Source organism: Nanorana parkeri, unplaced genomic scaffold (genome assembly GCF_000935625.1).
Source record: "Nanorana parkeri isolate BGI_ZX_2015 unplaced genomic scaffold, ASM93562v1 scaffold453, whole genome shotgun sequence".
NCBI lineage: Eukaryota > Metazoa > Chordata > Amphibia > Anura > Dicroglossidae > Nanorana > Nanorana parkeri.
Genome location: NW_017306721.1, coordinates 544,568 through 561,617, shown reverse-complemented (window position 1 = coordinate 561,617; position 17,050 = coordinate 544,568). Strand labels below are relative to the sequence as shown.

The following is a 17,050-nucleotide window of genomic DNA, read 5'->3' as shown; positions in this document are numbered from 1 at the left end:
TGAAGACAAAGGGGAAGAAATAGATGTTTTCCACAAGTTATGGATTTATCTGTCAATAGTGTTTTGAATCATTTGGATTATGATTTGACACCTCAACAGAGGTTTTATCTCTGAACTTGAACTTTCCACCTTCATGTCACTTTCATCTATTAATTACACTGTTGCTTGGAGTAGACCAGCCATTCTGACTGAAGCACACTTTGAAATCTTTCTTGACCCATACAGCTGAAATAAGTGCAGCTGTATCCAAAGGTGGCCATAGAGCATACGTCACACACAACCCCCCCTAAATAACAGAACACTACTTTATAAATAGATAATGTTATCAGCATGGTGACAAGAACAATAACTTGTCAATAACCCCATTGATTGTTGTTTTTAGATTCTCAGCTTCAGAAATAGGATTTGACTGTATATACCCTTGGCAAACTGCAAATACAAACTGTATATACCCTTGGCAAACTGCAAATGGAAAGTATTGATATAATTTATGCATGATTGGTGACTACAAGCAATCTGAAATACAGGGCTCTCTCACTGATGAGAACAATGAGAAGGTAAAGGAGGATCTGGAAGAAAGGCATAGCCAGGCCAAGGTCAGCAACAGGTAGACTGCAAAGCAAAAACAAGCAAACAAAAAGATAGGTTTCTGTGTACATAGGTTTCTGTGTACATGCACTTCACAAAAGTGCAATTTCTGACAGTTGAGAAGTATCCTTTTCTAAACAACCCCAAGTACATGACAGCATACAAATGTTATTGAAATCACGGGAGAAATAAAGGCAAAAGGCCTGTTGATTGTTTATTTAGAAACCAGTAAAAATGTAAGAATGAAGAGAAGGAATAGATGTCATCAAGTGGCAGTTGTAGAAACTGCAGCGGAGCCAGTTTTGTTTTGCATAAAATGCAACAGAACCATCATACAATAATATCAGTGGAAGGTGGTTTGTTTTGCTTTAGAACTGCTTTAGAACTACTTTAGAACCCCACGCAAAAATAGCTTTAAGACGGTCGATGTAGCTTAGAAGAAGTAAAAGGAAGTCAACTTCAGGTCAGAAGGAGGTCTCAAACTGATCTCACATGCAAGCTACTTGTACCTGAAAGCATGCTGCATTTGCCTACTAACACAAGCCCTAAGAGGATCAAGTTTTTGGAGAAAAAGGTTCCATTCCAGGACACAACTGCTTCCCCTGGTGAGAAAGAGGTATGTATAGTGCCACTAAACAGTTTTGGCCTTTCCTGTGTTCCTCAGTTATTACACATTTTTTAGTTACACAATCTAATAAATAAGAAAATAAACATTTTAACCTCTTGCCGTCCGCCCATAGTAAAAAAACAGACGGACGGCACTGCTGCATTTGCGGGTTGCCGTCTCCAGACGGCAATTTTTTTCTGCTCGCGCGCGCCCCCTAGCGGGCACGCACGGGCAGAATCTAACCTTTTTTTGCCATAGTTCTCTTCAGGGTCACAGAAGGACATATACTAATGTCCTCCGGTGACCCAAAACTCAGCATATAGCGGGCTATTGTCTGCTAAATGCTGAGAGCGCAGAGCTGCGCCAAAGCTTGGACAGATCCCAACAATACTGTCGAGATACACCCTGCTGGCTGATTGACAGCTGGCTCTGCCTCTAGAGAGCAGCTGTGCCTGCCCCCTCCCCGTCCGTTCCTCTAGTCAGCAATGGAGAGGGGGGAATCCCTGCGGGGAGTGGTGACTGACAGTCACTGCTCTCTGCAGGGAGAGAATTGGGAAGTCAGCGATCAGCGGCTGACAGCTTGAATTATGGGGATGAGTGTTTTTCACTCACCCCATCATTTTTCTTTAATGCATTGATTGAGCATTGTTATCAAGCACTAGTACATCTACCCAGTTAAAGGGTCAATTCGAGACAATTCGTGTAAAATGATGGAACTCAGTCCTTTGGGGAAAAAATAATACATGGTGTAACATAAATGTAGATTGTATTAATTTTCAATTAAACCTGTCATTAAAGGAGAACTATGAGGTGAGTGCCTTTCACTCACCTCATAGTTCTAGCCGACCTGTGACAATGAGACTGTCACAGGTCGGCTCAGTAGATCGGGAGGTGAGCGAACACATGCCGGTGTTCGCTCACTTCTCGATCCTGTCACGGCTCTCTGCCGTGACAGGGGAGGGGATGGATTCCCCCCTCCCCGCTCCGATCCGCCAGTGCTGACTGGCGGAACAGACGGGGCGGGTACAGCTGGCTCTGCCTCTAGATAGGCAGAGCAAGCTGTCACTCACGCAGCTGGGCGGATCTCGACATCGATGTCGGGATCCGCTCCGGCTGGGGTGTCTCAGTATACCGCGAGCTGTAGCTTAGGGTGATGGGAGGACGCTAGTTTGTGTCCTCCTGTTACCCTAAGGAGAACTATGGGGAAAAGCCCTGACCCCATAGTTCTCCTTTAAAGAAACATGAAAACTGCCATTACTGAAATATTTCTGAAAATATTAAATGCTTTTTCTTATCAGAAACAAGTAGGCAGATGTGCAGTCAAGAAAAAGTCAGCATTCCTTATCTGCATACTTGTTTTAACTTAGTGCCTCAAATTATTGAAGCAAAAGTCTCAGCATGATAGCCAATAAACTAGCAATTTCCAGAGAGGTTACAATCATTTGGAAAGTCAAAAAACTCTATATGCTTTGCTGCCATATAAAAATGTCAGCATATATGGGTTGATATGGGTACTAATCATTGGAATTTCTATTAGTAAGTAGCATTAGTCAAGTAGGATACATTGCTTCAATTAACATTGGTCTATACCTCCTTTTTAGGACGATATTCTCGGTAGAGTTTTACTTATTAAACATTGACACATGCGTTTCCTTTAATATTCTTACATTTTGTTCATGATCTGTGACTGTTTACCACAATATAGTAGCAATCACACACATACTAGCTGATTCAATAAGGCAAACAGATGTCACACTAAAACCAAATCAAGGAATGGTGACTTTTTTGACTGACAATGTACTTTCCACTTTGCTCTTTGAGATGGATGTAAAATGCAGGTGCTAGCTAGTACACAAAACAGTACATGTAACTAATACAAAAACAAAAGCTATACACAAAAACACAAGCTATATGTTTTCCTTTCTGTACAGAAAAAAATGGTGTCAGCAGTACTTTTCTTTAAAGTGTCAGCAGTTGCTTATAGAAAGCTTTTCTCTTCCTGTTTAACAGCACGGAACATCATTTGCAATTGGAAATGTAAAACTATTTGCTAACATTTTTCACACAACTAAAATGTTTAAAACATTAGTTTGAGGAACATACAGTAAGAAGACATACAGAACAAAAATAGGTGTGGCTAAATTTTACTGCAGCTTACTGAAGCATGGTACAATATCGTCTAAACCTACATACTGTATACACTATACACAGTCTGCAGTCCTCATACCCACAACATATTCCATAATTACTATGCTGTGAGTAATGCCAACATAATACATAAAAACATAAGAGAGCAGAGATATTTGAGAAAATACACGCAACAGTTCTGAAATGCCCCTGCTCTCTTATGTATGCTGGCAACACGATTAATCCATTTAGAAAACGGTTTCAAAGACACAGAAGCAACATTAAACTTGCAATTGAGCTAAAATGACAGGCCAAAGATATTGACCCAAACAAGCCCATGGCAGTAAATTGTGCTCTAAACAACCACCAGGTGCACAAACTTTGTGCCAAAGTCATCGAACATGTACCAAGACCACATAGAGGAGGCAATAGGTATAATCATTTGTTGCGTAGAGAAGCCTTCTGGTTTCATAAACTCAATACAGTGAGACCCAGAGCGTTAAACACCACATTATCACTATCATGCTTTCTCACAAACTATTCATTTGTATCTACAGGCTGTCACCTGCACATCAATAACATGACTTTACCATATTTGTGCCCCCAGTACCATCCTTTGTACATATGCACCATGACTAATATCGTTATACCGTGATAACATCTATCCAGTCCATGCGTTTTGATCTCGTGTTTACTAAATATCATTTATTTAATTCTATGTTCTTTTGAGGTGTCCAAATCTTATAGGCAGGTGATACCCCTGGATATCTTAGGCACCCCATATCTCACATATAATTATATATACTGTATATTATATATTGTTATTAGCAAACCTGGTATTTACCACCACTTAACACTGTTTTACCAACAACTGCTAGTTTGCATATATAAATGTATTATTATGTTTGCTGTTTATTTTGTGGGGCTTATTGTACTCCCACACTACAATTATACACCAGTGACACTCACTTTTTCTTCTTTTTTTTGATATCCTCAATAAGTACCTACCTATCCATGCATATCTTGGTACTTCTTATTTTAAATCTGTTATTTTTTCTTTATTGCTTGGACATCTTCCTCTTGTTTGAAAGATTTGTGCCCAATTGTTTTATTGTGTTAAAAATGGGGGGGCGTGGCCTGGCGACTCATGTGAGCGGACGTGGCTGAGAGAGCTCCGGCATGAGATCCTGATAATATCCTCAACATCTTCACTAATACAGCCTGATAGACACCTTGTACACACCGGACCCCTCGGGACTCACGGGTACCGCTCGGTCATTCTCTGATTTTTCGGGATGACGAGAACCAACGATGCGGCCCTCACTGGAGGTATGGACCTGCAAGATGGCCGCGGCTCGCGTGCGCCAGCACAGACTCCTCGGAAACAACAGAGGGGCCGTTCCAGGGATGTCGCCTCGAGGCTCGAGCAGTTTGCAAGGGGGACACCGAGAGGACCATGCCGCAAGCTGCGAGTGACAGATGAGGGAGGCAGCACCCAGCTGGCATCTCGCTCTGCTACTGGCACCGATGGCTCAGATCCTGAAGATGGCGCGGTGAGTGACACATGTGCTCCCCCCTCTACCAAGAAAAAAAAGAATAAGCCCCGCAGGTCTTCCACGCAGCCCTTGCTCAAAGATGTTTTCTCGGCCATACAACGCTGCAACTCATCCATATCCTCCCTGACCGACCAAGTACATGGGATGCGGGCGGATATATCGTTCCTACGGCATGACCTCCAAAAGGTCCGAGACAGAACCACAGTCTTGGAGGGTCGGCTTGGTGACCTTGAGGATGCTAATGCCCCCATACAGGCAGACCTCAAATCCGCACTTCAAAGATCCGCAGAGAACTCCCTTAAACTGAGGATATCGAAAATAGATTGAGACGCAACAATATAAGAGCTGTTGGGATCCCTGAGAGGGCGGAAGGCCCCAACCCCACGCTATTTGCTGAAAAATGGCTGATTGAAACCTTTGGCAAAGAGTCCTTCTCCCCAATGTTTATGGTAGAGCGGGCGCACAGGGTTCCAACTAGACCTCTCCCACCTGGGGGTCCGCCACGCCCTATGCTGTTTCGCCTCCTGAATTTTCGGGATAAAGAAGTCATGCTCCCTAAGGCTCGTGAGATGGGAGAAATTTCCATGGAGGGATCCAAAATCATGCTTTTCCCGGATTTTTCCCAAGAGGTCCAGAAAAAGAGGGCTAAATTTCTCGAGGTAAAGCTCGCCAAATTTCTCGAGGTTCTTCGCCAACTCAAGTACCAATACTCCATGCTCTACCCTGCTAAACTTCGGGTCGTCGCGGATGGTGAAACCGTCTTCTTCGATTCCCCTATCTCTGCCTCTACCTGGATGGATAAGATGTCCCGCAAACATGGAGACCCTTAATATGTGGTTATCTGCTTCCGCAACTGGCGGATAATTCCAAGGTCCCATCTCTTTTTTGGAAGATGTTTACCTACTTACCATATCTTGAGTGCCGGAACCTCCGAGGATGGCAGCCCGCACTACTGTAGACTCCAATGTCTCCAGCCCCTTCCACGCAGCCTTTTTTTCTGTTTTTTTTTTGCGTGGAAAACGTCATACTGTTTTTCTTTGGTTTTTGGATCAAGCCGGCTTTTTGTTGCCGTGGTTGGCCCGTGAAATGTTGTTACGCCTTTAATTTTTACAGGTGTGTCTTTGTCTGTTGGTTTTTATTTTTTGTTCTTGTCACGGTCTCACAGAGGCCTCACAGAGATACCTTCGGATTGGCCCTTTCCCCCTGCTGTTCAGCAGGGTTCGGTCCCACGCTGCACAAGTTCCCACTACCAAACATGCCATGACACCTGCGATGTTGGCCCGTAAGTTGTTGGTTCTTTCCTGGAATGTTCGCGGTTTGGGGGACAAGACCAAGAGGACTGCTGTCTACACCTTCCTTCGCTCCCACAGGCCGTCTATAATATGTCTACAAGGGACTCATGCTACCCTCGACTCGCTCCCTCTGCTCAAACTGAGTTCAATCGTTGAGTTCAGTGATACTCTCCACCACTACGAAAGGGCTGATCTCTGAGTTATATGCACTTCTCCTCCCCCGCTTTTTGGTAAGGTATCCGCTCTTGAGCAGGGGGCGATAGGAAGAGGAATTGGGCTCCATCTCGGAAGAGGATTGGGAGACGGCCCTACAGGGTGTTGGGCTCTCATCCTTGTCATCGTCACATAGGTGGACTCAAATATCTATCCTACATAGAACATATAGAACTCCGGAATTTCTGTGTAAAATAGGGATGCGGACCGATGCCAGGTGCCCTAAGTGTGGCATGGCACCAGGCTCCCTTATATACCTCCTGTGGCGCTGCCCCAAACTGGTCAGGTATTGGAGTGGGGTCACTGCAGTCATTAGCTCAGTCTTCGCGGTTCAGGTCTCTTGCTCTCCGTATGCATGCTTGCTTTCTATCCTGGATGCTGACCTGTGGGACGATGTCACTCTGACTGCTGTATCCAGAGCCCTGTTTGCAGCACGTCGGGTGATTGCGCTTCACTGGATCTCATTTAATGGTTCCCACGGTAAGCATGTGGATAAAAGAGCTTGACCGCTTGATAGCATTCGAAAGAGTGATATTCCAACACAGAGATAATATCTCTAAATTCCATAATATATGGACGAAATGGATACACAGATCCGGGCACCTTACCTCAAGTGGCAGTTGAGGTTGGTGAGGGATAGGTGTTATCCTTAGGGTAGGTGCTTTGTATCCTATCTCCCCATGCAGGAGTGGCCTTATACTGAAGGAACTCGGTAGAGTCGTTTTGAGATAGCTTATAGGGTTAACGATCTCTGACATGGTTGTGCAAACGTGTGGGCTGTCTGGATGTAGGAGGGACCACGAACTGGAGGTTGAGAGGCGCATTCTAGGACCTATGCAAGCTTTGTACCCCTACTAGTTGTTAAGATGCTTTTTGGTTCTTTCCCCGGAGTCCTCTGTATTTGTATACCCTTTCCTAGTGTGTTTGTGATTTGATTGCTGACAATAATCTGTGCATCTGTACGTAATCATCTTGTACCGAAAGCAACATGTCACTGTATTGTTCTGTCTCTGCAAAACTTTAATAAAAATTACTTGATTTAAAAAAAAAATGGGGGTGTGATTGTGTGGGTATGACTACAATTGGGAAAGTGATTTTGTAGGTGTGGTTAAAAGTTGGCATGGTCAGTAAGGTGTCTTCAGATTTCATTTTTAAAAATCTAGTCACCTTACATAAGATATTTTCTTTAGAAATGTACATGTAAGAAGCAGAGCACAGATACTGTACTTGTGTACCCTCAGTCTTGCCTGCATGATCACATTAAACTGGCTGGGGGCCCATGGATTTAAAATAGTCTGTGACATAAATTACAATTATTGTACCACTTGGTGAAAGGTCAGTAATGCCTGAAAGCAAAAAATATTTTCACCCTTTTTTGAAGATGAACAGCCCAATAGTGAGAACTGCTGCAATGGAACAATAATGTATACAGGCCAGTAGATACAAACAGTGTCAAACACTTTCTGTCTAGCTGCTTAGTCTTTTCTTCTGTGGTGTGTTAAGTTACAAGCAATAAAAAGTAGTAAGATATTTTAGGTCAAACACAGTATCTTGAAGGATTTTTTGATCTAAGAGTGTGATTTTTTTTTTAAAGTGTTGTATGAAATGTGTACACTATTTCTTTGTACTCCACTTTTGGGAGCCTACAAATAAACTATTTTCATTTCTATATACAGGGGATTAAACAGCTGAGTGGGGTATTGGTAAATAATATACTAGTCTTTGAGAGTTCAGAGCACAGTAGCATAATGTAAGAAAAACAGAGTAATTTTGACAAAATGTTAAATGTAAAATTTTAAAACACAGAGTTGGAACAAACCTGCTAAAATTAGACAGAGAAGGAGGGAGTGGCTGTATTACAATAATTATATGTGCTTTAAATGTTGCCTTTTTCCTATTTTAGAGGCTATGTATAGAAAGCACAATGTTTAGAGCGCACTCCTGTAGGTCAGACACAACTCTGGAGATTAACTACTGGTGGTGTGTGAAACTCCTCATAACAGGGGGAGGGACCCTGTGCACCAATTAAAACAAACAAACAGACTCTTCTTGACAAAAAGCCATGCTGAACATATGTAGTAATATATTTTGAGGCAGTTGACAACTAGCATGACATAAGTACACACTAAGTTCAAGCATTACAATGTAACCACCTGCGGACAGGCCACTGTATTAATACAGCCGGTCCACAGGCACATTGTTTCACGAGGACATACCTGTACATCTTCCTGTGAATGTGTGTGTACATGACTTCTGCAGCCACTGTTTGCGCTGTCATTGGATAGGGGAGAACAGCAGTTTTAGACAGAGAGCTGATCGGACCAGCTCTGTGTCCTGTTATCACTGTGATTGGTTATTGCAGTGATCACATGGCAATGTTTATATTGCCAACCAGTCCCCTTCTTCTTACATCAGAAGCAGGGGAGAGTAAAGTAAGTAATGAATAGATGAGTCATTCATTCATTACTTACTAGTGAACATAAGCTGTAGTAGCAGCAAAAATTTTAAAAAAATTCAAATCATTTTAACCCCTTTAGCCCCTCTCCTCTCATGCTTATGTCAGAACCATTCTATCTATGCTCTGACCTGTATATTACCCTTTCACTCTCTCTTATCCTTCACATCTATACAATAACCCCTTCATCTCCATCCTCCTACTGCATGTGACCTGTACATTAACCCCTTCACCCACTCCTCCCTTTTGCATATGACCTGTACATTTATTGTATCTTGTGTACTATTACCAAACTCCATGTTTTAATCCCCTAAATACCAGCATGTTCCTCATTTCCAAAATATTGTGGCAAAATATCAGAACAGACATTGGAGTGTCTACTTTCAAAAAGGGGGTCATTTCGGGGATTTGTGTACTGTCTTGACATTTTTATTTTCTATTATTTATAAAATTAAAGTAAGACAAACAGGGTTTTTTCAAATTGTTTTTTTTTTTTTACTTTATACAGTAAAAAATAATGATAAAAAGTGGTTATGAAATACCTCTAAAAGACAGCTCTATTTGTCCCAAATAGGATATAAATATAATTTTGTTACAGTTTTGCGTGACGGAGGAATTCTCAGCCAAACTTGCACAGCGCTGAAAAATGGCCTGGTAATGAAGGGGGTGTAATATGCCGCTACTGAAGTGGTTAAATAAACTATGGCTAAAACAAACTCAAGTTTCCAGGGCTGGTAAAAATTATATCTTTAAATGAGCAGTTATTATCCTAGCACAAAAGAGAGAACTGTGAGGGCTGTGACTGTTATGAAGTAGTAACTTTTAGAGTTAAACTTTCTATGGGGGATTTTTTTTCTTTTAAACCTGCCTATCATTTGTTCTTAAAAAACAATATAAACCCTTCATACAGTATAAAATCATCTTTTGTTCAAAGTAATGCAGTGTTTTGCAGGCTTTGTGCTATGGAACAAATAAGAACAATGATCACAAAGAAACAGAAGGGTCCTATACATAAAAGGGATGAAACAGCTCCCCTTTTTGTTTACTGGTGAAAAGTGCAAGCATTATTTTAAACATTCAAAGCACTGAGTATATAAACCTTCCATCCCTGCTTTCCGGAGTTCACACCTCGCTGGAACACAACTAAGCTAGCAGCATGGGAAAGGTATACCATATTTATTTTGCTTTTACAAATGATCTTGACGTCAGGAAAGCAGTTTTTATTTTACCAAAACAGAATTGTCTATAGCGTATCTTCAAATGTTTGCAATAATGAAAGTAATGCACTATTGCCAATATTTTACTTTTAACAGATCACCTTCTACGAGGACAAAAACTTCCAGGGTCGCTCTTATGAGTGTAACTCTGAATGTCCAGACCTGTCCTCATACTTCAGACGCTGCAACTCCATCCGCGTGGAAAGTGGAAACTGGATCCTGTATGAACATCCCAACTACAGGGGACACCAGTACTTCCTTCAAAAAGGAGAATACCCAGATTTCCAGCAATGGATGGGCTATAATGATTCTATTAGATCTTGTCGTCTGAGTCCCCAAGTAAGTATCGAGCATTTACTGTTTTTGTTGAACAAGGCATTTAAATTGTCATGCGATTGTGTAAAATAGTTTTTACAAAGTCAAAAAACATTTTAGTAAAAGGGGATAGATCATATACACATCAAGCCTACTAGCACCTGGTATAATTGTTACACACCAAACACTACTACTTACAGGCAACTCTGTTGTTAAACATCTGTAAAACATCCTTCTTCCAAAAGTTTGTAATTTCAGTATGCATTTTCTTCATATGCTTTGAACTTAATAATGGTACCAACATTAAAGTAAATCCATAGTGGTAGTTGTTAAGCTGTTACCTGCATGCAATGTAAGGCACTGCCAGGTGCCACAGTTTACTACAGCTGTCTTCTAAAGTGTCCCAAGAGTTTTAAATGCTGAGATGTTCTAATGTGCCAATTTTAACTTCTAAGATGAAGTAAACACCTTGTTCCTAGTGAAGTTGTTTATCCATTACTGGACCAATAAGGAGGCATGTGCAGTGGAACTGGAACAATGCACTAATTTGACCTATGAGGTTTACATTTGTATATCAAAACACCACAGTGCAAAGAAGCATAGAAAAAAACCTATGCAGCTTTATTTCACCTGGAATTATCTGCTATTATATGTGAGTGACAGCTTAATAACTTTGCTATCATGACAGGCAAACATTTAGAAAACAATGTATTACTATTGTTATAATTATTACTATTATTATGTTTGTAGAGTAAATATAATTATGAATTATTTGATAAAAGAGTAAGCAGATATTACAAACAGAATAACCAAAGGCAATGTAGGATATTTCTTGCTAAAAAATGTTTGCACTGTCAATTTATTTTGAAATATTTTTGTTTTTAACACAGCATCAGGGTTCATTCAGAATCAGGATTTATGAGAAAGAAGACTTTAGAGGCCAGATGATGGAGTTCACTGAGGACTGTCCAAATGTCTATGAGAGATTCCGTTACCATGACATCCACTCTGTTGATGTACAAGATGGCTACTGGATGTTCTATGAGGAGCCCAACTACAGAGGACGCCAGAATTACCTGAGACCTGGAGAGTACAGGAAATACAATGACTGGGGAGCCAACAACTCAAGAATTGGTTCCTTTAGAAGAGTTCACCACACCTATTAAACTTAAAACTATAGCTTATCAATGACTTTTGCACAATAAAAACTTACTTCATTCTTCTTGTGCCATCTTATCAGCCTATTTGTAATGGTTAAGCGTTTACCTTAGTTAAAATCTACATATATAAAATAGAGGGGTGGGGGTTAAGACAAGGAGGGTCATAGGTGCTATTTTTAAGGCAGAGAGGAGTGTCTGCTCTGTATATCTCCCTTTCCACATAGACCAGAATTAAAATGTCAACACACGGGTGAGGACTCTTACATGTTACTGAAGAATAGATGGAAACCAGTTAAGCAGAAAACAATCCTAATGCGGTAATAAATATAATGGGCATTTCCTCATTTTCCCACAGCTTAGAATTCCAACGGATGACATTTCCTGTCATCTTACATACTAATTTCAATGAAGAGTGTGAGAATTAGCTCCAAACGGTAGTGCGTTAAGGACACTTCCACTCGCTTAAGTTTTCTTTTTAGGGCTTCTTTGCCCACTTTATTAATTCAAAAGTCAAAACAATTCCACACAGGTTTATCCCTCACAGATGTTTTTCCAATTTATAGTACACACAGTACTGGCAACGCAAACACAGATTAGTCTTCTTGGTTTGTACCTCCAGCATCTGGTTGTTTGGACCCTCTGGTTCTCTTGCTTTGTCTGTTTTCTCAGACTAGTCACACAGGCTGGTCCTCACCACACCGGTGTATTGCCACACAGGCTGTATTACACCCGTTTGCCACACAAGCTGGTTCCAGGGTTGAGCCCTTCAGACCCCTGCACAGAGACCTCCCCTGTCTCCCAGGTGGAACCACTCACTTAGGAGCCTGGGATATCTTTTGGAGGCACTAATGTGCCAGCTTCCTTCAGATGGGCTGGTTACCTCTAGGCCCCCAGCATTCTTAAAACTTCCCTGTAGAGTAAGAACCTCAGCACTACATCTGAAACTGGGCCATACAAATCTGCCATCCTGGCTATACCTAGACATCCCCATCTGCCTGCTTCCACGAGAGATAAAAACAGCCTCTTGCACAGTGTACAGTTCACATAAAAATCCATAGCTGGAGAGGGTCACCCACCCATAATACATAATGTTGAGTTACCATTAAATAATATTTTACAGTGTCAGGGAAACAACATTCTCTGTGTGTTGCTCCATAACATTTAGCAGTTTTTAAATTAAACAAGCAAACCTTTATTGCTGCATAATTTTTTGCTGATTCAGTTTTGTTTTCATTTGGTCCACAACATTTTCAATCACATATTGTTTCTTTTCAAATGGTTGTATTGAAGCCATGCTATGCCTCTCAAATTCCTCGTCACACTTGCATACCTATCGCTTGTGGCCATGTATTTTGCAATGGATGCAGATGGAGATTCTTGTGGAACCACTATATACCAACATACAGTAAATTCATACAGTATATCCCCATATGCAACTTGTCAAAATGAAGAAAAAGTACTATAATAAAGCATCAGCCATATCCCTGGAAGTCACAATATAAGATTCATACAAATTTTTTATATCATCATTAAAACATGTTAAAGACCAAAGACCAGCATGACTTGGCAGCACGTGTGCAGTGACTTTCAGGAACCCAACTGGTGGTCCTCCTCATGGAGATCATCAGGCAGAGAGGAGACAATACAGCTCTAGTAATACAATACATCCCATTGTGAGTAGGGATATAAAGTTCAGGAGAGTAAGTCATAATATTATTGTTTTTGAGTTTTAAAATAATGCTCAATGAATGCATACATCTAATAGTGTGAATACTGGGAATTCAGCTGATACTTTATGATATTACCTTTTTGGATTGGCACCTTTCACAAGCTGGGTATCAGGGTATTTGCACTGTAGCAACATAACTGGGTTTGAGGTTCTATGGTTGGTTTATACTGTATAAAGGAGTGGGCATGGGCATTAATGTGGCAGATGAGGTTTAATGTCGATAAATGCAAAGTAATGCACTTTGGAATTAAAAATAAACAAATGGGTTATACAATTATGGGTATGCCGCTGGGGAAGTCAGAAATGGAGAAGGATTTGGGGGTCATTGTAGACCACAAACTGAAAGGTAGTTTGCAGTGCCAGGCTGCTGTAAACAAAGCTAGCAGGGTCTTGTCCTGTATTAAAAAGGGGATGTATTGCAGGGACAAGTCTATAATTTTGCCACTTTATAGATCATTGGTTCGACCTCATCTGGAGTACGCGGTCCAGTTCTGGTCACCAGTACTAAGAAAAGATGTCCTTGAGTTGGAAAAAGTCCAGCGGAGGGCAACCAAACTAATTAGGGGTATGGAGGACCAGAGCTACGAGACAAGGCTACTAAATTTAAACATGTTCACATTGGAGGTGAGGAGATTGAGGGGGGATATGATCTCCATGTACAAAATGTTCAATGGTGGCAGCAACATTAGCGATAAACTGTTTAAAATTAACTCCATTACAAAAACTAGAGGCCACCACCTAAAATTGGTGGAAAAAAAATTCCAGCACAAGGGGCGAAGGGGGTTCTTCACAGTAAGATCAGTTAGGGTCTGGAACTCACTGCCACAGACAGTGATTTCAGCAAAGAATGTGGAATTGTTCAAGAAACTTTTGGACGATTTCTTAAGGGACCGTAATATACAGGGGTACAGGTACTCCTAGAATGAGATCCTAATAGGTTGGACTTGATGGACTAATGTCTTTATTCAACCTCAAATACTATGTATCCTGTTCCTCATCTCTGTCTTATATTAGCCAGCTAATCTATGACACTCAAGTAATTTGTGAAAGAAGTTGTTACATCTAAGTAACTTATGTTATTAGAAGGCTCTATTCTACTTCACAGTGGTCTATTAGACGGCTGTTTTGTTTCTTTGAGCACACTTCATGATACAATCTGTAATTATACTTTTTCATTTTAACTCTGCTATTATAGACACGCTATTCAAATAATCAATTTCCATTGTATGATGTTTGGAAATAAATGCAAAATCTCAAGCTCTGTTGCTGAACCAAATGATGACCTTATTAATGAGGGAGGAGTCTTCTATTTAAACCAGTATGATATTTTTTTTAAAAACGAGCGTATGAGTGTCACATTTCAAAACACCATCCATCCACTGGCCCTAAACATTTTGTATAACTTGGTGTGAACCTAGTTTCTATGTTATTTATTTATGTGTAATTAACAACTTTTTAAGGACTAAAAAAAAATACGAGTGGAGATGAGTGATTTGAAATCAAGTCTGGCAGAATTGTAGGCAGATGAATATACATAAGAATTTCCTAATTTGCAGTATAACACAATCTTCTGAGCCACCTCCCCAGATTAAGAGAACTGGCTTATACGGACATCAATTCTCATCTGTGCTCCTAGATCTTATTTTTTGGTTCATGGTCTCCTAACCTCCTAAGAAGGCTACACTATTTACCTAAGAGACAGAATCAGGATTCTCCACCTCCCAGCAATCACATACATTTATTTCCTTCACTTTCTATTCAGCATTTTCTTTTAATTTAAAACTGAAAAAATTGTAATAAATACAGAAAAACAACGGTGGAATTACTGACATATTATGCTGAAAAACAGGGAAATACTCAGTGGACCACTGGTAGGGCAGATTTTATGAATCACTTCTTTTTTTTGTCTGTTAATATAGACTTATGGGTTTATAAAAATGTAATTAAAAAAAAACCAATGGGATTCAACTGAAAGTGTCAGAAGAGGCAAATGCAGTACAGCCTATGCTGTTACAAACTGATCTGTGACCTTACTGGCAGGTGGAATTCCACTCTGCGTGTGCTTCAGAAACCACAGTAATAGAGCAAAGTGCTCAGTGAGCTAAAAATACATTAAAGTAATAAAATTGGAAGCATTGTTTTGGATAATTATGCTTTGTCCCAATGAAGGGGGGGCAAAAGTAGATAAATCTCAAATCTCATACTGACATGCTGCCAGGTGTTGGTGTGGGAGCTGCACAGGAAGAAGTGGAGAGAGTTTTAACATTATACTATCTTGCAGGAGGAGAGGAAGAAGAAAAAGGAGGAGACAATGCCATAGGTCCAGAAGACTGGGGATGATGCTTCTGCCCAGACTTTTGTTTGTTCCAGCAGCAAAATTGATAATGACAAGAAACCTTGCACACGAAAATGCAGAATGTCATGCCTTTTTTAAAATAATACAGCACAGTAAGGAAAAGGTTCTTTAAATGTGACTTCGACAATGTAATTCATTTCAACTTGAAACATTTTTTTTTTTTTTGGTGCAACACTTGATTTTTTATCCTGTGATAATAGGTCTCAATTTACCAATTGAATAGAAGACACAAAAGATCTAAAAGCTATAGGAAAGTTTATAATCTAAAGTAAAATAAGCTAAAGCCCTCAACGTCATACAAATTGGCCAGTAGGAAAATGGTTCAGAAACCCAGCAGTTCTTTTAGGGCTACCTTTTTATGTATTTCAGAAACAAATGCAATTGCTGTTTAGCTGCTGGTCCCTCCCTGATTTTTGTTAGAGAAGTGGCTGACAAAGAATGTGTGTTCTTATAAGTTTAGTACACCAATAATTAATGTATTGCTTCACCCAAGCTTTCTCTTAAAGTTATTTCACACAGGACACCTTTACATGAATTTTGCACACATACCAATATATAGCAAAATTCATGAATAAGGAATTTAGTCATACAGATGTACAGTAGAACCCCATACATGTACAGTGGGACCCCATACACAGGAGCTATCTCTGGAGTGGCTCATTTATGGGGTTCTACTGCACTGGGAAATCAAAGAGAAAGACAATTAATCCGGAAGTGCCAAAGATCCCTGCAGGCCACTTTTATACAATCCAGGTGAGTAAGTATTGGGAATGGAGGAGGGAAAGTAAATTTAACTGTAATTTCTATAACAGTACACTTATACTTTAACCTGTCTAAATATTTTATTTATTTTATATACTCTATAACAAAATGATCAGCTTTGCAATTTTAGCAATAGAGACCAGTAAAAAACGTAAAAATGGTCTTCAGGTGATCAGAAATAGAAAATTGGTTCCAAATGCAAACAGAACAAATGGGGTCCATGTGAAACCATGCACTTGCGAAAAATAAACTGTACTTAATACTTTATTATAAGTACAAGTTACAACAATTTGCACAGAAAAAATAAACATTAAAGACAACAAACACTACAACACACTTTGGAAAAAAACCAAGCTAAAAGTCAAAGATACCCCAATAACTGGCATTTATTTAATTGCATTGCACACTTTGGCCTGTATTGAAAAAAAAAAGGTATTGCATTTGGACTTAACAAATCAATAACAATCAAATAAAATGGTATCATAAATAAATATGGATGTTATTGGAAATGTCCCTCTAAAATTGTTAACATTATACCAGTCCCTTAATAAATTATATCCTCACAATTATTAATAAAATGGATCTATAAAATAAAAATTAAGAAATATAATTAGAGAACATTAACATAATTTCAAACTAGTTCATAAATAAATATTGTTCGGTGCAAAAATAT

The 17,050-nt window shown here is 40.0% G+C and overlaps 1 protein-coding gene across 1 annotated transcript; it reads left to right on the top strand.

Annotated features, from left to right (window-relative positions):
• The first annotated feature begins 9,994 nt into the window (after positions 1-9,994).
• LOC108790178 (gamma-crystallin-3-like) lies at positions 9,995-11,536 on the top strand. Its single transcript, XM_018560389.1, has 3 exons — positions 9,995-10,003; positions 10,152-10,394; positions 11,261-11,536. Exons 1-3 carry the CDS (start codon positions 9,995-9,997, stop codon positions 11,534-11,536), a joined length of 528 nt encoding a protein of 175 aa, XP_018415891.1.
• The last annotated feature ends 5,514 nt before the right edge of the window (positions 11,537-17,050 follow it).